This window comes from Euleptes europaea, chromosome 6, assembly GCF_029931775.1.
Source record: "Euleptes europaea isolate rEulEur1 chromosome 6, rEulEur1.hap1, whole genome shotgun sequence".
NCBI lineage: Eukaryota > Metazoa > Chordata > Lepidosauria > Squamata > Sphaerodactylidae > Euleptes > Euleptes europaea.
The window spans coordinates 56,949,568-56,969,973 of record NC_079317.1 but is presented as its reverse complement, the minus strand read 5'-3'; the positions used below and the strand labels follow the sequence as shown (position 1 = coordinate 56,969,973).

General features: G+C 43.8%; 1 protein-coding gene across 1 annotated transcript in view; it reads left to right on the top strand.

The window, feature by feature from the left end:
- Positions 1 to 18,480, top strand: part of RAD51B (RAD51 paralog B) — a 365,924-nt gene extending 347,444 nt beyond the window's left edge. Inside the window, exon 10 of the mRNA XM_056850833.1 lies at positions 18,252 to 18,480. Within this exon, the coding sequence (XP_056706811.1) occupies positions 18,252 to 18,379 (128 nt within the window). The 3' untranslated portion in view covers positions 18,380 to 18,480. The remainder of the gene's footprint in view (positions 1 to 18,251) is intronic.
- The last annotated feature ends 1,926 nt before the right edge of the window (positions 18,481 to 20,406 follow it).

The window sequence follows — 20,406 nt, the reverse complement described above, 5'->3', positions numbered from 1 at the left end:
TTAATAAAATACAGGTGTTTTACTGTAGGACTTCCCCCGCCCCCAAGTCAGCCTCATACTACAGCAAGCATGTATAAACAAGAGCAAAGTGCTGTGGAAAAATGTGCTATTGAATAATGAGAAAGTTTGAAAAAGCATCAGTGGGCTGTGCTAGGGGTTTATAAGGAATGCAGCAGTCCCTGGCTGAGGTTTACCTTAAAGTTCACAGAGAGAAAAAAGCACATAAATCTTGCATGAACTGTTCCTCTGACAACACAAATTTAGCCTCCAGTGAATTATACCAGAGATTAACTCTTGACATTCCTCTTGCTGCATTCATGCCTTCTCTTTCTCTTTCATTTGATTCCCCCTCCCACATCTTATTTAAGAAACAGATTATTTTTCCATCCTCTGCATGTGGCAAAACAGAAGAGAAACACACACATACTTAGGCCTGTGACCTCTTCTTCTGTTTCAGAGAAGCTTTACATGGCCAACTCTGCTAAACGCGTCAAGAGTTTATAAAAATTTTAATCCCTTTCATCTTTCTTTTAGCAAAATCAAAATGAAATTGTGAGGCCATTATGCTAAATATTCTATAGAGTTGCTGCTGTAATGTAAGTGTTTGAGAATTTACCAAGCAGTTGGCCCTTGTACCAGGCCGTATATTGCCCCGGGCTCCCCCAGGAAAGATCAAGGCCTTACTCTTGTCTTCCAGAGACAGCAGCGAGGCAGACAATCACTGCCATTCCAGCATCTTGATACTATTTTAGGCCCCTTAAGGACCTACGAAGGGTGAGGCTGGGCTAGACTTTCTCGCCTTCTAGTATATCCCCATACCACTGGACGATAGGTTGACTTCTCAATAGTGTGACCTTTACTACATTTCATGATCACTTTCTGCCCACTGGAGTGGTAATTCAGGCTCTGTGGCCCATGAATTCTGCAGGTCCTTCTTGGATTGAAGGAAAGTGAGAGGATACACTTCTGAGGTTCACCGTGTGACTTCCTGAAAATATAATTTCTGCCTCCAGAGTTCAGCCTCTCTTTGCTGTATTCTTTGGATTACTCTAATGCTCTCTTCTTTATGGTTTGGTGCTAGATACCATGTCATTGGGGGTCTCTTGGCCACCAAAATTTTCTGAATTGTCCCTAGCAGTTCAGTCAAAACACATTGTGATCCTGTAAATGACCCTCATCCAGTTTGTGGGGCTGGGAACAAAGAGGCACATTCCAGTTCCCTGCAAGAAGGAGATGGTACTGAGGACACCCTATAACATTATGTGGAGAGGTTATGTGGAGAGGCTCTAAAGGTGATGGCCATGGAGTGGAGTGAGTCAGGCATGTGTTCCAGAGCTGGAGATATTTTTTCCCAGTTAAACATTTGGTATCGTGAGAAGAATGCTTGATAGTTGGCGATTTTAAAGAGTGTGGCCCCAGAGGTATAGGCAGAAGTTGTCTAACTTTCCTTCCTTGTCAGTGGGGGCAGAGTGTGATGCCTGTTGTGTCTTTCCCAGAGCGGCCTCAAGAATAAGGAATTGGTGGGGGATGCGTAGAGAGGAAGGAGCACTCCTAAGTTTGCAATCTATAGAGATTCTCCATCTTGCGAGAAGTGGAGTATTAGATAATGGCTTGTCCCTTGGCAATTTCCAGGAGCCATGGGACTGGTGGGAGAGACACTGGCAGATGGCCATCAGTCCAGAACCTCTAGGATCAGATCTGGTTTCAACGGAGCCTGCTTTTCTACCTTGATCTCTAAGGCTGCAGCTGTGTATAGGAAATGCTCCTAATAGAGTCTGCCATCTTCAGAGGCCGGGTGACATCCAGTGGTGATTAGAAAGGTCCTCTGCAGGAGAGGATCCTGAAGCCAGGTCAGGGTTCTCATCAGAATCAGACAGCTGAAGATCTGAAGCCTCAGAAGAAGAATAAAAGGAGGCGGATGAGTGACAGTTGGGTATATGTCCCAATGACTATGATTGGAGTCCAGTACCAAGAGCCAATGGACAAAGCTCTGGATGGTGCATATCAGTAGTAAGGGGTATCCTGAACTGTCATGGTTGATACTGATGGGGGTTGAGTAGACCCATGAGCCTCTTCAGCAGAGTCTTTCAACTGGCTCTCGGAGAACAAAAGGTGCTCCAGGGAGGGCATGTGTACTAGAGGTAATTTTTCCTGGATTGTCTGGAGAATATGCTTGGGTTCAGACCCACTTTTGGTTCAGATCATGTGGGCCTTGAGGAGCATCCTGTATTAGATCCAGGGTAGGGATTGCAGGCTGAATTGTTGGTGGAAACAGCAGTGATGTGAATAAATGTTTCTGCTTCTTCCTCTTTATCTCAGGGTGTAGAGATTTGCTCCTTCATTTTTACAAACCAGTCAGTGGAGGGCCCTGGGTCAGTATGGCACCCGAGGTCTATGTTGAAGACAACAACTCTGACATAGCTGTGGATATCGATGTCCAGGGTACCATTGTCGATGCTGACTAGGCCGATGTTGACATGGTGGTTGAAGCTGACTTCTGTAATGAGCTGTGTTTAGTTAGCTTGGGCTTATATGCAGAACAGCACTCGGGTCAATTTCACCAATGTTTTATAAAGGCTAGGCAGTGCTTAGAGGTGCCAGTGTTATGGGTCTCCCCAAGACAGAGGAGACAGTGACACCCCCTTACATAGTTAGGTGCTGTTATCCCACTCCAGATGGTGTGAAGCCAATAAGTTGATCACTCTTCGAGGAGAAACCCTATCCCTTTCTGTGGGGCTTTGTTATTGGCTGGCCTGTTCTCCTTCTTGCTAGAGATGCTGTCCAAAGGGATTGCCTGTTGCGGGAGCTTAATTAACAGAGATCCATGGGGCCAGGATGGGACTCGTTACAATATTCAATTTTACCATGCTATATTCTTTAAAGCCATTTTTTTAAATTACATTGGTGGGTTTTTTTTAAGATTACAGGAATAACCACTAAGTTGATAATACTAATGAACAATGCTTTTTTAGGCTGTAATTGTGGCTGACTTGTTTCCCAACTCTGTTGTGGTTCAACTGCCACTCAGGACGTAACTAAGCATGATGACTAGAGATCTGTGAAGGACCTCCTGATGTTTTCTAAGCGGCAAATAGCAATAATGGGCTGAGATTCAGACTGGAACTGCACTATTTGCATGATCCCAAACATCTCCCAGGGCAGCAATTTGCCATGCAGGATTCCTTTGCAAGGCAAATAGTCCTGGGCTGTGTGTGATTGAGGGAATTAAAACAGCATCGGGGTAAAAAAAAAAAACCCTCACCCATGCCATCGTCCTGATCTAAGTTTGGGATTCTGCAGCTGCTATTTTCAGTTTAAAACATAGTGGGGGAAACCATTGAGCGGCCTTTGTCAGGACTAGTTCCAGGACTCAGCATTTTCTCTACTGACCCTTTTTCAGAAGAGGTTGAGCTTAGGCCTTGCATTGACAACCTGTTTTTCTGATCTACCTGAGTAGCTTCCAACTTAAGTGCTGCAGTGGTGTTTTCCCTGTTCCTGCAGCAATGCTGTGATTACCCCACAAATATCCTAGGGGATAGAATTGTGTTGCAGAGGAAAAACCGTGTTTGCTTTTTTGACCTGTCAGACTCTCTCCCCATGCTTCAGTGAGCATTCTAGTAAAGGAGAGCACATTTAAAAAACAAAAACAAATTTGTATTAAACGGGGTCTTGAAATGGAAAGACATTGCTCGGAGGTTATTTAGCATTGCTAGGAAATTGTGCATTTTCTGAAATGCTATTTAGGCCCCTTTCAAACTGCCCTTATAATCCAGTTGAGCAGAGGTTTGCTAATGGATTCTTTTTTGGTCAGTTCAGATGCAACCAGTTTGGCTCCCAGCCGCTATCGGATTTTTTTAACCTGTTCAGACAAAGCCACTTGCATTCCGTCAGCATCGCAGGGCTCTGCCACTTTTTGTGAAAACTGCTTTCTCCTGTTTTCAGTTCTTCCTTGTGCTTCTGAATCGCTCCAGTGTGCTGTTTAAACTATCTGGATCACTTCCGAAAAGACCACTATTTTTCCCCTTCCTTTTTTCACACAGAGTTCTTTTTCAGCTTAAAAAAAAACATTCTAAGATGTGTGCTATAGCACTATAGTGCTATAGCAGCACCATTGACATGCCTGTTGCTGTAGCCGGAAAAGAACGTGCTGTCAAAAAGGCAGGAAAACGATAGCAGCGTTGTTTGAACTGGCCAGAGTGCTTTAAAGACTGCTCATAGACAGATTGAAATGACCTGTATGAACGCCCATCTCTGTATCACTTTACTCTGAAACAGGCCAACAACAGATGACATCCGGTTTAGAATGGTAATCTGAAAGGGGCCTTAAGCAGTCCCGTGGATAAGCTGATAAGCAGCCACCTCTCTATTTATTTATTTTATTTACTTTATTTATATCCCGAGGTTCAATCCAGTGGGGACCCAAAGCGACTTACATTGGTCTCCTCTCCTCCGTTGTATCCTCACATCAACTCTGTGATGTAGGTTAGGCTGAAAGTGTGTGACTGGCCCCAGGTCACCCAGCATACTTTCTTGGCAGAGTGGGGATTTGAACTTGGGTTTCCCAAATCCTAGTGTGACCCTTTAAGCACTACACCATGCTGTCCCTCTATCAATTTTTGGGGAGAAAATCATTCTAATAACACCTGTAAACCTTCACTGAGTGTGGTAATTGGTATATTTTTCATCACGTCACACCACAGGCAATATCCAGTTGATGCTTGTGATAGTACTGGTTTGCCGCTGTAGATCAGGTAATACACACCATATGAATGTTATGTACAAGAACATGGAATTTCTGAAAAATTATCATCTCGAGCAAACACAATTTCCTAAGCATTGTACTTTGCTAAGTTTTTTTTTTAATGTATGGCCAAAACAAATGTTTTGACAGTGTCCTGCCTTGCAGTGGGGTTGTGAATGGCAGAAGCAGCCTGTCTTCTTCTTTGAAAGAACTGTGGGAGACTTCATAAACATTTAATTAAAGTTTTGTTGCAATGTTTAACCCATGTTGCCTGAATGCTGATTCACAAATAGTTGTGCTTCCTTAAAACCACATGACAGGATCACCAAAGAGAAGACAAGGGGATCCCAGGGACAGCCTAGTAAATACAAATACTTAAAAAAAAAAACACTTAGCAAAGGAAGAATACATTTCCTGGAATATAGGACTCAAAGGTTACAAGGTCAGAGATACTGAGCTGCTCATGCATATCTTCCATTCTCTCCCTGTGCTTGCTTGCTATGGAGAGGGCAAAGATTTAAGGACTATACGGACGTGCTTTCTCATTTCTCACCCTTTCTCAGCCCTTGCACTGAAAAGACTATTGAAAACTTCTTTTAAGTTGGAATGGACACAAAGCGAATTGAACAAATTCACATGCACAGTCTGAGATTCTGCAAGCAAGCATAATATTTTTTGTCTGCTGTCTTTTGGTTAACTCATCTTCAGTACACTTGCAAGCCAGCTCTTGATCTCAAATTATTAAATCGTAATTCTTCTACAACGAGGTTTGGCTGGCAGAATCAAATTTAAACTCATAACAATAGCCATAACTATTTTCAGACGGGAATACCTGATTCTGCTGATGATATACACATGGTATATCAAGGACATGTTCATTTGGTTTGCAGTGTGTCACCACTTTCTTTCAAGTGGAGCACATCAGGTATTGTATGCTTCCCCCTAGTAGCTCTCTTTATTTTGTCCCACATTGGCTAAAGAGAGTAAATCATAGGGTCATGAAGAACCAAACAGCTAATATTTGAGAGGAGAAGGAATCCATGCTGAATCTTCCCGAGGCAACTTGTTCCAGCATGCTCTGCAGCAAAACTGTGCCATACGCAGAGGAGCAGACCCTGAAAACTGTCTTAAGGCATGCTTCCCCCTTACCCCCAGCAAAGTATAGGGCTTTTAAAGAGAACTCTTCTTTGGAGTTTGTCATTTCTGCTGTGCTCCGTATTGCCTGTTGACATTATTAGTGAAGAAGGATAGGTGAATATGGAGTACTGGCATCTGGTGAGATGGCTCCTTGGAGGGTGTGTACTGGCCACTTAGATGGTCAGGGCTGTTGGTTCTAGGATTCCCATTAGACAAAGGGTTCTTGTGGGAATAGATTCTGTGTCTGTTCACCCAGATCCTCATGTCCCTTGGGGCCCCATGAACACTCTAATCCTATATTCTCCAGAAGGATTACTAAAGCTGAGGAGATAGGGAAGTGAAGGCATTCTCCAAATCTGTGTCTGGGTTGCTGGTTGAACCATTATAAATTTGATAGGGTGTGGTTGTGGCAAAAGGTAATACAGTGGCCTTAAATTTCCTTGGAATTTCCATCCATAGTGTGTGACTGTGTCATCTTCCCCCTCCCACAGCAGCTCAGAATGACCTTCAAGATGCTAGTACCTGGAGGTTGGCACCCCTAGTCCAGTAGCTCCTTAGAGACACACAAGATTTCCAGGGTATAAGCTTTCGAGAGTCAGCCCTCCCTGGGGCCTAATGCATTCAGTATATACTACGTTTAAAAAAACGTGTTATCCAGGTTAGATCGCACCTCAGACCTCCCATTTTGGCTTGGAAATGCTTTAGAAGCGCCAGACATCTGTTTTTTTCCCAAAACGCCTAGACCACGATGTATTTCATTATGTCGTTTCAAAACTGGCAATCCAAGGGGCGCGTTCAGTTACATACGCTATTTAGTTCTCCTCCCCTCTTTTTGCAACACCCAATGAAAAGCCTTTCTCCTCCCATCCCACCTTCCCCCTCCCCTCCCGTTCGCATCCACCAATCATTATTGTTACTTAATTCCCCCCCCCCCACAAGTGCTTGTGGTCTTACAAAGGAACACAGGACCGTTGGAACATTAGATCAACCATTTATATTTGTGCAGGGTCTCATTTCAAACATTCCCCTCTTTTATTTGCTTGCGTCCTCCATTTTTTTATGGCCGTCTGCTTTTGCTATCGTTGGGTCAAGAGGAGGTTTGTTCGTTGAGACGAAGGGGAGGGGGTGGAAGAGAGCAGGCTACAGGATCCCAGACGGGACATGCTCCTTTTGATTGGTTTGTGCTTGGACTGTACCATCACTTAAACATGAGCGGGTGGATTGTATTGCCAAGCATTCCCCCCCCCATCACATTGGGGGATTGTCTGCTCTCTACCTAGCCTCAACGGGAATTTCATGTTTTTGGAGGAAAAAAACCCTTTCTTAACCTCCAAACCACCACAGCGAGCATTCCTGGCAGCCTCTGGTAATTGGAGAAATTAAAGTGTATGCTTGCAAGCCCCCCCCTTTATTTAAACCATGATAACTTCTAGTGCACCCCCCCCCCCCAATCTCTAGGCAGAAGGACTTTCCCTATTCTGCTTCTGGGACCTGATTGATTGCAAGACCCCTCTGTTTTCCCAACCACCCAGCTTCTAGGGCACCTCCCCCCCTCCCCATTAGTTTTACTAGTCGGTTACAATGCAATCTGATTAGAGAGGTCTGTGTGTGCGTGTGAGGCGTCGGGGGAAAACGTGAGGCCATTGTCCTATCGTCCCGTTGCAACGACGATCCAAAATGCCGAGGGGGGGAGGTAGAGGGGAACCCAAGCAACATCACGGTTACGTGTTGCTCCCTCCACGCCCACTCTCTCTTGTGTGCGTACTATTTTATTGGAGGTGCGCTCTGAAAGCAGACGTTTCAGAGACGTTAGAACGGGCAGGAGTGCGGGGGGGGTATTGGAATTCGCACCCAGGACAAACACTTCTAAGGTGTTTTCCACACGTTTCCTGGACTGGGTGCGATAAGCCTCCCTGTCTGACAAAGGAAGTTTTGACTCTTGGAAACTTATACCCCAAAAAGGTGTTTAAGTTATTCACTGAATGATGCTGTATGGCATTATATATATTTGGAGGGGTCTTTGTTCTTAGTCAGGTTGCAATTCACATAGAACTGTTTTAAAATGGTTCAGCAGTGGCACTTATCACCTTGGAGATTATAAAAAATGTATTGCTATTCCTCAGGTGCATGTTGGTATTCTAACGATAAAGCTGATTTCTTTTTCATATGTGGTGGTCCTGCAAACATGCATAGATATGTTGGGAAATGGTGGTAGGCATGATGGCTGACATTTTGGGAATAGTATTCCTTCAAGTCCTGTTTATTTTATTAAACTATGTTAAAATGGTAAGCCCTGACCTGGATCGCTCAGGCTAGTCTGATCTCATTAGATCTCAGAAGCTAAGCAGAGTCGACCCTGGCAAGTATTTGGATGGGAGTCTTCCAAGGAACACCAGGGTGTGACGTGGAGACAGGCAATAGCAAACCACCTCTGACTGTCTCTTGCCTTGAAAACCCCACCAGGGGTCACCATAAGTCAGATGTGATTTGATGGCAAAATAATAATAATGGTAAAGCCATTGGCTCAAGAAGTGTTAAAAACTTGTTAACAACCACAAGGCTGGTGCTGGCCAGTTATTGGAAAACAAAACATGTTCAAATAAGGCAGATTGGTTTTAAAATATATGGGATGTGGTGAAGTTGGTTAGATTTACTACATTGATAAATAAGAAAATCAAAGCTTGGGAAATATATTGGATTTTAATAGAACGTTATGTTGAAATGAAAATCTGTAAGGGTTAGGGTAAGTATAATCTGCTGTAGTAAGCATTACTATAGGATACATTGAATGTGCTACTCTGTTTCATATGATTTCACTATTATTTTTATATTTTGTTTTCTGTTATTATTATATAATTGGATTAAAAAAACACCTTGCTTCCATATCAAAGGTTTCTGGGAGAAAGTAACTCCATAACCTTTAGGATAAAAGTGGCTGTTCTAAATGAGTTGCTGTGTTCCTTGTTTTGATTCCTCTGGTTTTTAGAAGCCTAGCGCTAGGCAGTTCCTTTCAAGCTCGGCTTCTGGCGTTTACAGGATGTCGCTTACTCATTCATGCCTCAGTGCAGTGGGTGGGGTCTCTCGTTTCTTTTGCCTTCCAGGCAGCTTCCTCCCAATACTCCCAGGGCCTGGCTCCAAATTGCTGCGGATTACTCAGGCCAATGGCGTTTGCGGCCTTCGAGGCTCTGTGTCTTCAGGGGCTGATAGAGATAAGGGCAGCGGAGGAGGAGTGGGCGGAGAACTCATTACTGCAGCTGCCCAGGGGCTGAGGGGGAGAGGCAGGGAACATTCCTTCGAATCCATTCAGACACTCTGCTATTTCCTGCTTTGCTCTTGCAGCGCTCCACCTGCTTTTACTTAACCGTTTCCTGATTTTGGCTTCCAGAAAGCCTCTGTTGCAGTAACCAGTCTCTCAGAGAAACCTTATTCGGGATTGGTATGTTTATGGGACTTTGAGAATGGAAGGTGCAAGTTTGTCTGTCAGCTCATCCAGCCAGGCACATGCCACGTCCTTATTTAATGCAGGAGCTTCCAGCTAGCAGACACATTCCAAAGGAGGAACTGCCCAGGGACTGTTGGGCAAAAGCGTGTGAAACATGGCGTCTTTTTGCCAGCATGTCTGTTTTAGTAGAAAATTACAAGCTACAGTTGTCAGGTACTCAAGGTAAAGCCTGATACTGAAGAGCGAGAGGGACCTTTTGGCCCTGCTGTTCTGCTGGCACCCTGGACTCTTCCCTGCTTGTGGGACCCTGCGGCAGCTCCTGTTTCCTCCTTTGAAAGGAACTTTGGGGCAACAATTGGAACCGCACCGCTGCTGCCTCTGAGCTCTTTAACTTAACGGGGAGTGTCTCTGGTTTAGCACCTGGCAACTCTCCACAAGCTAGGGTTGCCAACCTCCAGGCACTAGCTGGAGATCTCCTGCTATTACAACTGATCTCCAGCTGAAAGAGATCAGTTCACCTGGAGAAAGTGGCTGCTTTGGCAATTGGACTCTTTGACATTGAAGTCCTTCCCCTCCCCAAACCCTGCCCTCCTCAGGCTGCGCCCCAGGTATTTCCCAACCCGGAGCTGGCAACCCTACCACAAGCACTGCAATGTGGAATGCTACCTTTGGGGATGCAGCGTAAGGTATCTCCATATTTATTATGCCACTCCCCAATTACTAATCACATTAAGCCACACTGCATTTGCAGCAGGGGAGCCACTGCAGTGTGGTTCATTCCCCTGTACAAAGGTAGCATCAGAAGGAAAGGAGCCCACACTGTAGTTCCACCTCTCCCCCATACTAGTGCCGCCCTTCCTGAAGCCAGGAAACACTGGTGTGGGGAAAGGCCACGGTAGGAACGCTCCTTTCCAACGCCTTGGGGATTGTGACATGGGAAGGAGCAGTTCCCACCTCATGAAGGGGCCTGATTTGCTCCTGATGGCTGCAGTTGTGATTTGCATGTATTGTCATGTTCTTTTTATGGTGGACTCCTCTGGCAGAAGATCATAGTAGAAATGGCTCTGTGTTTTGTGTTTGTCGGGGACAATGGGTCTCTCCCTAGGAATGTCACTTTTTCATTTCCAGGAACTCCAGGATTGCATTTATGGCTAGTAATCATCTATTTATAAATTAATGTATTTATAAATTAATGTATCGTGGAGATTATTAAGATAATTTAGCGAATTGCAGAAAGAACAATGAACAAACTATTAGGATCTGATGCCAAAGGGAGAAAGAAAAGTCCAAGCAAGCTCCAAAGAATAGTGGAGGGGTGGGGATCGGTAATGTGGATACTCAAAGATGCTGGATTGTAGAAAGCTTATACTATAGAAGAAGTATGCTTATAATTAGTTTGATTAAATATAGAAAAATGTACTGCAATGAATGATCCCTCTCTAAAGGAGACCAAACTATGCTGGGGCATATACATGTTTTCTTTCTTAATCAAAGCAATGTTGATAACATGTCAATTCCTTTTCTGGTGCTTTATTTATACATTTCTATGCAGGGCCAGGTTTAGTATGCAGATAATGTTAATCCTTATTTTATAGCCTTGTATTCCATGCATACTTCACAGCCTAAACGTTGCCAAACCCTTGCATTTTTGTGCAAGTATGTTCAAGATAAGATAAATTATGAGTACAGAAAGCTCACAGAAACTCTCCAGCTAGTACCTGGAGGTTGGCAACCCTAACTAGTAAGCTCTCTTAATGTATAAATTTTAGCTACATTCAGGGCTCTTTAATCTACTTCCCTCAGTGTGAACAGCAGCAGAGGATCTGTCAGAATTCACCTCCTATATACTTGATGGAAGCTGGAATGAGAATATGTAGGTGTGTGATCCCTTATTACTGGAGAGTGTGTCTCAATACCATAACAAAGTGGGCGAGGCAGGTCTCTCTTTCCATTCCACTGTATGTATGCACTTGTTGCCATGTGTGGTACAGAAGACATGTGCACTTGATACTTGTCAGTGTGAAAGTAGCCTACCTTCTCATTCAGCCCCAATCCAAACTATAATAGTCTGAGCATTAGATTCTCTGTCCTAGCAGAAGACAGGCAAGTGGAGGGAAAGTTAATTGCTCCCAAGTATTGCTACTTACCAGCCATCAAACTGCTAATAGCCATGAGGGTGGGAGACAATGAAATGAGGGGCTCACACCTTAGCTGGAATCTAACATCTCGAAGATGACACAGAGACTTGGAGGTGCAAAAGGTTAGACTGTGTATTCTTGAAGACCTTAGGAAAGGATTTGTTAACCCATAAGGAGTGAGCAAACAGAGATAATAAAAATCCTTTGGTATGGAGGGAGAGGGGTCAGTTTTGGCTGATTCCATCTGGGATAACTTGCAGGAGGGAGCTCCCACATCAAGCACTATCTTGGATGGTGGCCATTGCCGCCACATTACCACATGGAGCAGAAAAAGGCTAGCTGCCCAGGTAATGGAAAGCTTTTAAAACAGTGTAACTTCTAGATCAAAGAATCTCAACGCGGTACCACTGGGCACCATGATGCCCACCAACATCTTTCCTGGAACTAACTGTTTTAAAAAGTAGGTGGAGCTTTTGCCCAACGGGGCTTCTGATAAGTCGTATGTATGCAAGAAAATATTGTAAAACAATACATTCATTTAAAAAGGCATCCTGCTAAACAGAGTATCTTCCTAAAATGTTGATGAGTTACTATTAGAGTTATACTATTAGAACATAAGAAAGTCCATGCTGGGTCAGACCAAGGCCCATCAAGTCCAGCAGTCTGTTCACACAGTGGCTAACCAGGTTCCTCTAGAAAGCCCACAAACAAGACAACTGCAGCAGCATTATCCTGCCTGTGTTCCAAAGCACCTAATATAATAAGCATGCTCCTCCGATCCTGGAGAAAATAGGTGGAGCCTTAGAATGACAACATGGTAGAGAAGCTGGGAATACTGGCCCTCGTGGTAAAATGACCAGCTAGTGGCAGTGTACCAAAGAAAGAGTGAGGCAACAACCCCTCCGAGAGTTGGGAGAGCCGTATGTCACTGGACAGAGGCTCAGTACATTCACTGGGGGTCTAGATGCCTGGGGGGGGGTGTGTGTGCAAACAAAGTAGTGGTCACAGATCAGCAGGGCCATTTCACCAGAAAGGGAATAATATAAATGCTAACATTCAGCAATAATGCTCAGCACTTGGAAGCCCACTAAAAGGATGAAAATATTCTAAGCCCCTGTACACAAGCATTTACATATACTCCACTCAAGTTGCTATTTAAGTTTAAAAAGACACTTTAGGCTGGAGAAAGGACTCAGACTTTGCTGAGCAGGGTGGTGGGATATACACAAGATAACTGAGACACAGAAAAGGTTGCAGAGTCCATCTTCTTGCAATATCACAGCTGTAGTCCCTTCCTCCCACAGATAGTAAGCTGATAAAATCAGATCCCAGAGCAAATGTTAACACTGTGATAGAGATCTTGCTTAGAATAATAAAGTATAATTGGGTGACATTGGATAGGTCATCCAGTCCTACATTATAATTCTGTCTCTCAAATTTGTCCCCTGCTCCCAACCAGATTAGGAAGCTTCTGCAGAGAGCATTTTATAGTGGTTTGCCTAGCAGTGTTTAAAAACAAAGGGGTGGGGTTTTAACTTCCAGCAAGGGGAGTGGGTGTGTGTAGCAGCAGGGTCCTTTGTTTAGATGATTCCATTCCCTATCAAAGGAAGATGTGTTCAATCAATCGTTTATTACGGTCATTTGACCAGCATTATAAAAATACAGCGGTGCATACCATAAGCCTTACCAACAAAAACAAGGTAGATTTAAGGACAAACCAGATAACACTATTAGAATAAAATATGACCGTTAATAAAATAGATAAGTTAAAAATTACTGCTGTGATTTTCAAGCCCTGCATATTAACATGCAGTATCTAGCAACATAACTTGAGATCTGGGGATTATTGCCTGCTAACAGGTGGTCCAATTTGGTTTTGTCAGATTCTCCCGAGAATTTCTTTAGCAAAGAATCAATCATTTTACTCCTAGCCTCCTTGTAAAAAGTACACCGTAAAATCATATGTTCGATCATTCCCACCTCTTGAAGCAAGCATGGGCACTTTCTTTCTATGAAATGGATCTTCTTAAATTTGCCTTCGAGCACCGCAGAGGGGAGTGCCGCACACCTGGCAAGGGTCAGAGCTCTCCTGATGTTATTGGATTACAATATAGCCAGATAGGCCGGGAAGATGTGTTCTACATTTCCTCCATCTGTTTCAAACTGACGTTTTCCCCCCCAAGATGAATGAAAATTTCTGAAATTGTACGGCTTCTGAATGATTAAATATTGGAAATGTTGAACAATTCCATACATGTATATTCCTGTTTGTAGAAAGGAACAGATTGTACACCCATTTCCAAAGAAAAGGGATGTGCAATGCTCTTGCCATTTCGTATATTGTGCCACATCTCCCAACTGTCAATCAAGTGTGATTCCCTGGGTTAAGCGTTAATTGCAAACTAAAATTACCCCCCCCCCCAATGAATCAGTGGTCTTCATAACAAGCTACCAGGACACTTCAAGGGCCCACCACCATATAAACTCCACAAACACACTATATGAACCACATGTCACGAAAAGAAACTCAAAAATGAGTTTTACTTCCAGCATGTATTTTACAGGTGGCTTGCTTCACTGGATAAAATAAGAAATGTAAAACATAGTGTGAGGGACTGCTCTGTTTCTTTTTCTGAACTGCCCGTACAAGCGGCAGGTCAGACCTGTTTTAGAAGAATGGTTCAGGCTTTGGCTGGACTGTTCCCCGTGTAGGCCCCTGCTGGAATGTCCCGCTCGCTTTCCTCCCCTCGTTCCCTCCTCCCCCCTGACCTTGGCTTTCGCAGGATTGAGTTAACGAGTTTTCTTGAAGTCTTTGATGTCTGTTCAGTAGCCTAGCCTGGTACTGTTATCACTCCGTTCCCAAAACATGTAACCGACACCTGCAATGTAGAACTGTTTATAGTCTCACTCTTTTGTAATAGCAAGCACTTGCAGCTTTGGACCGTGTAAGGGCCTAGTCTTACCTGATGCATCTCAATAAACTTACCTGCTGCTGGATGGTCGTCTGAGCGAGTGATTTTATGGGAATTGCCCAGAGAGGCTGGAAAGCCTTACACATAGAAACATAGAACTGAAGGAACCTCGGGACCTCTAGTCCAAACCCCTGCACAATGCAGTAAATTCACAACTATCCCCCACTCTCCCAGTGACCCCTGCTCTATGCCCAGAGGAAGGCAAAAAACCTCTAGGCTCCCTGGACCAATCTGGCCTGGAGGAAAATTCCTTCCTGACCCCAAAGTGTCAATCAGCATTATCCTGGGCACATAAGAAAGGGCCATGAGAACTGAGCATTGGCTCATCTCTTCCTTCCCTCCCTCTCATAATCTACCTAATTCACAGAATCAGCATTGCTGTCAGATGGCTATCTAACCTCTGCTTAAAAACCTCAGAAGGAGAGCCCACCACCTCCCTAGGAAGCCTGTTCCACTGAGGAACCGCTGTGTCAGGAAGTTCTTCTTAATGTTTAGCTGAAAACTCCAGACACCTTACCATCTTTGTGGTCCTTGTCTGGATGCGTTCCAGCTTGTCAACATTCTTCTTAAACTGTGGTGCCCCAAACTGAACACAGTACTCCAAGTGACGTCTAACAAGAGCAGAGTAATGTGATACCAACACTATACTTCTATTAATGCAGCCCAAAATCACATTAGCCTTTTTAGCTACCACATCATACTGCTGACTCATGTTCAGTGTATGATCTGCTGAGACCCCTAGATCCTTTTCACATGTACTACTGCCAAGACAAGTCTGCCCCATCCTATAATTATGCATTTGATGTTTCCTGCCTAAATGCAGAACTTTACATTGATCTCTGTTGTGTGTGTGTAATGTGCTGTCAAGTTGCAGCCAACTTATGGCAACCCAGTAGGGTTTTCAAGGTAAGAGACTCACAGAGGTGGTTTGCCATGGCCTTCCTCTGCTTAACAACCCTGGTATTCCTTGGTGGTCTCCCATCCAAGTACTAATCAGGGCCAACCCTGCTTCTGAAATCTGATGAGATCAGGCTAGCCTGGGCCATCCAGGTCAGGACCAACAACGCAGTAACTCTCTCAAAAAAGGAAATACAGATAGTTTGACATGACTTGTTCTTGAAGAACCTATGCAGCCATCTTTTCTAAATGCTCAAGGACTGGCTGTTTGTATGATATACTTGTAGTGCTGGAAGTAGAAGCGGAGCACATATAGGATTTGATAAGAGGGCAATAACTAGTGGTGGTATTGACAGGAACAAATAATGTAGAAATCAGATGAGAAAATGTGGATGCAGACTAAGTTAGAGTGAACTGAGAAGCATGGCTTCTTTCCCGATCTTTGCCAGGATGTATGAAAGGAAATGTGCAGATCCCTACTATGTTCAGATGATTTGCTGAAATTTGCAACATATTCTCTTCCAGAGCTTGAAAAGATCAATAAATATCAGTTCCAGTTCTTGAATAAAACTGAGTCTTCAGCTAGACTCTGGGTCCTGCAGCAAATAAATCTGGTATGGTGATCTCATAGTGTTGCTGACTGGGAAAAGAAGCAGATAGTTCCAAGGAGGAAAGCAGAGAAAAGGGCTTTTCTTTCAAATAAAACATATGCTCGCTTCTTTCTTCTTCCTGCTACTTTCCTCATAACTTTCCAGTTGCTTTATCATTGGCCTCATCACTGAGTCCACCTTGTTGCCTTTAACCTGCCTTTTGGCCCAGTTTTATTGATGCTCTTCACTGCTTTGTTCCTGAACAATAACAGTAGTCTCATCTAGGTGCGTGTTTCCCTGCGAGGGTCCTCGGAGGAATTTTGCTTTTCTGCACTACAATGAAGCTTGTATGAATGATCAGTTGAAGAAATCCAACAAGCTGAAGCACATATTTGCCTAGGCCTGTGTCACCTTGCAGTGCAATTGTTAGCAGCAAACATTTCTCTTTGGTCTAAGCTCTCTTCCAAACAAGGAGATATAATCTGGAGCAATTCATTATCACCTGGAATATTTTTCTCCTGATAAGACCAGGATAGTATTCTGGGTTGCTGCTCTGTCTACTTGTTATCTCTTCATTTGCCTGTAGCAATGAATGGATGGTCTTAGACAGCATCTTCAGTGCAGGTTTCAGCATCTTCTTTCAAGCAGACACATACAACTTTCAGCAATTGTAGCTTGAGTTTTCGCCTTCTCTCATTGCACCTCAATTTCATGTGCAGGAACTGGAATGGGTAAGCTGATACTCTCCCCCAGTTTCTCGCCTACATTTGGACAGGGAGCATTAGTATGGCCTTGTCCTTCCTCCAAGGCCTCCGGAAATCCACATGTTGGTACAGTATTTTAATAGTATGTACACATATAAAATGCAGGGTGCATAGGAACATAACACATGACTTATCCTCAGATTATATCTGGGTCATAGATAACATTGTTCAAGCAAACACAATGTTGGAGTTTGTGTATATCAACTTTATTCTGGTGATCTCCAGCATTGTGTCTGTGGGTGCCATGTTTCCTGCCAATGTGTTTTCTGGCACTCGCTTATTCCCAAAACTTTCTTGAAGCAGAGCTAATCCTGACTTTCCTCCACTTAACTGGAGTAGGAAGTGCTTCAGAGTAGCCCAGGAGGCGTCATCTTTGTTGAATCTCCCAACATTTTATGATTGGGTCCATCCCATTTGGCTGCTGTTTTCTTGTGGCACGTTCTGCTTGTTCTCAAAATTCTAAAGTGCCCACAGGCTCAACAAGCTAGGGTACCCTCCTCTACCCAAACATGATGCCCAGCAGGACATGCACAAAGAGTAGGCATAGAAAGAATGCATTATCTTGTCATATCCTTCCCCCGTCCCGGGCAACCCATATTTAAAAGAACATGGAATAGCATCATGCAAACCAGGCTATTTATAAAATTCAAGGTGGATGTAACCCTAAAAATACTGAACACTGTTCCAAAGCAATTTGATGAAAGGCTAGGAGATAAATTTGTGTCAGCTCTCCCGGCCCCATCCAATCTTTGTAAATAGCGTAGCCTTCTGAAAATCTCTAATACAGCAGTTGAATAGATTAGCAGAGGGAGCTGTTTTCCCATCAGCACATATTCTCTGGGGGCAGAGAACCTTAATGAATGTGCCTATGTCTACATCCTCAGCAGATAGAAATCAGCAACAGCTTCTTGATTTCAACAGAGACATACCGGTCCACACCCACTGAAGTTTGGCTTATGGACAGAGCAGCTGTTAAGGATCTCAAAAGTGGGGGAAGGCCGATTTTCGGTTTGTTCCTCTGATTCTCAGTGCAACCAGTGAAGGAGTTTACTGCTTATGGTGCATGTACCTGTAAATGACCTCCTTTACTTTGGTGCCTCGTGTGAGGTCAAATATGTGATTCAGCCTTATATTATAAGTTATCAAAACCCATGGCAAAGTTAGCCGAGCAAAATGAAAAAAAAGAATACTAGTCATCTAGCCCTTAGCACAGTTCCAGTCCTTTGTTTTAAATGTATTTTATGTTCTTTCAAGTAAGACTCCCTGTTAAGCCGCTGGGTGCTTGGAAGCCTTTGGGACAGCTGATCATACTGCTAGAAAAACTATAATTGTTCATTGATCAAAAACAGAATATAAAGAAGGGTATAATAACCAGGCAGAAGCAAACTGGTGCTGGAAAACATTATCTATGTTGCTGCCTCAGATTGTGTTGATTTCTGAGAGAGCAAAGAGCCCCCCCCCCCGTCTCCATTTGTCTGCCGAAATTGCCATCCTTCAAGTATTTTTCTCCCATCGAGTTCTTTGGGCCACATCATGTGCTCATTTGAACAGGTTTTATTTCTTGTTTCAGATCAAAAGGACCGGCCGTATTTTTGGGAAGGAACCAGTCCTGCACTACAAGCAATAAAAGTGAGGAAAGACACCTTTAACAATGAACCTGAAATGGCTTTATCTAGTTTCACCGGTGAGACTCTCTAGTCCACAGCAGCAGTTACAATATGCAGTAATATAAGCCCAGAGAACAAAGGCAGAGCCGTGTGATCTGAACAGATACTGTGTTTTACTAGGTCTGCTGCAATTTCTGCACTTGTTGTTGCTTTCACCTCTGGCTATGATGGCTTTGAGTGCCACTACTAGAGCCATGTGAACTCTAATAATAAACTCTGAAGTCTGAAATCTCACACATTCTCCTTTATTGCATTAACATCAACACTGTGGAAAGTAATGTTGCTGAATCTCATCAGCCATTTTTTGAAGTGGGGCCCACTTCTAAAGGTACTGCTGTTTTGGGGGGCTATTTGCATAATATCTTTATGCTGCTTTTTTCCCTTCCCAGCATAAAATATAGGGGGCATGTTGAGCTGTGTGTGTGGGGGGGGAAGAAAACCATCCTGGGCAGGCACAAATAATTCTACCCATGTAAACACTCCATTGGATCCAAGATATTGTCTTGTAATCCTTACAACTGTGTAAGGTACATTGGCATTACTATTATCCCATATCACAGACAGGAGACTGGGGCTGAAAGATAGGGTTGCCAACCTCCAGGAACTAACTGGAGATCTCCTGCTATTACAACTGGTCTTCAGTCGATAGAGATCAGTTCACCTGGAGATAATGGCTGCTTTGGCAATTGGACTCTATGGCATTGAAGTCCCTCCTCTCCCCAAACACCACCCTCCTCAGGCTCCACCCCAGAAATTCCCACCAGTGACAAAGAGGTACCTGGCAACCCTACTGAAAAAGGATGACATTCCTAAGGCCAACTATTGAGTTAATTGGGGGGGGGGGGTTAGATTTGAATTGGGACTTCCTGATGTGGCCTAATATGTAGGGGCTGGAAGACCTGGATTTAAATTCCCCACTCAGCCATGGAATTCACTAGATGACCTTTGGGCCAATAAACACTGTCTCTGCCCAATTGACCTCACAGGGTAACTGTGAGGATAATAGAAGGAAGGGAAAGAACCTCATAGTTCACCCTGAAATTTTAGTCAAAAGGTAGGATAGTTACCACATGTACACAACTGCTCTTTGGGATTCCTGTTACAGACACTGAGAATACATTATGTTAAAATGTTAAGGGTAAATTATTAAATTATCTTTTAAAATATGGGCACCTTTTAAAGACAAAATAATAAACCTGAATAAAAACAATGGAGAGTTTATGCCGCAGATAGTTTCTTTTTATGATTTGCTGCAGATTTTAAACTATCTTAGTGCTTGGATCCTCAGCAGTTTCCCGGGAAAATAAATGGCAGTAACAGGGCTAGAAAAACATCTTGCTGGTAGTGAATTTAAAGGAGTGGGGCTTCCTGACATCAGACCATGCATTCTGCTGAGTCACTGGAGAAAGGGGCTGCTTGTTTGCAGCAGAAGCAGGGTGGCCATCTCAGTCTTCTGCAGTGCAGCCGGCCTTTCTCCCATGAGGCAAGCTGGTCCTTGCAAAACAAAAATCCCATCTCAGACTGAGGCAAGTTAAATCCGTTTTTGGCAGGCAGACAGGTGTTAGAGAGCATGCAACCAAGCTTGAGAGGAGATTGGCTTGGGCAAATATCTTGACTGCTCAGCCTAGTGAGGATAACTCTCCTTAAACAAGAAGGAACTGCATGTTCTCAAAATACAGTATGAGGTGTTGAAAATTTTGATAAAGGCAGCAATCTCCTCTTCCAGTTTTAGTACCATTTTGGGGACAAAATCATGCAGTCCAATTCCTAGTCACAGTATTAACCCCAAGACATTTGTGACTTCTCCCATTCCTTTCTGTGGAAAGACCAGCCCCTTACACAATGTAAGGCATGCCCAGGGATGCTCCCCGCAGTTGAGGGAGTAAAAACTGGATAGTTGTTGGGGACCATTGTATGTGCGCTTTAGCCCTGGCACCCAGAAGAGACCGTTGTTTCAGGACAATGTACTCATTCAGTTAAGCAGAGAACATCTCTCTTTAGAGAGATTGTTTAGGGACTGAGCATTCAGGCCCAGTTGCTGCTTTTATTTTACTTTTC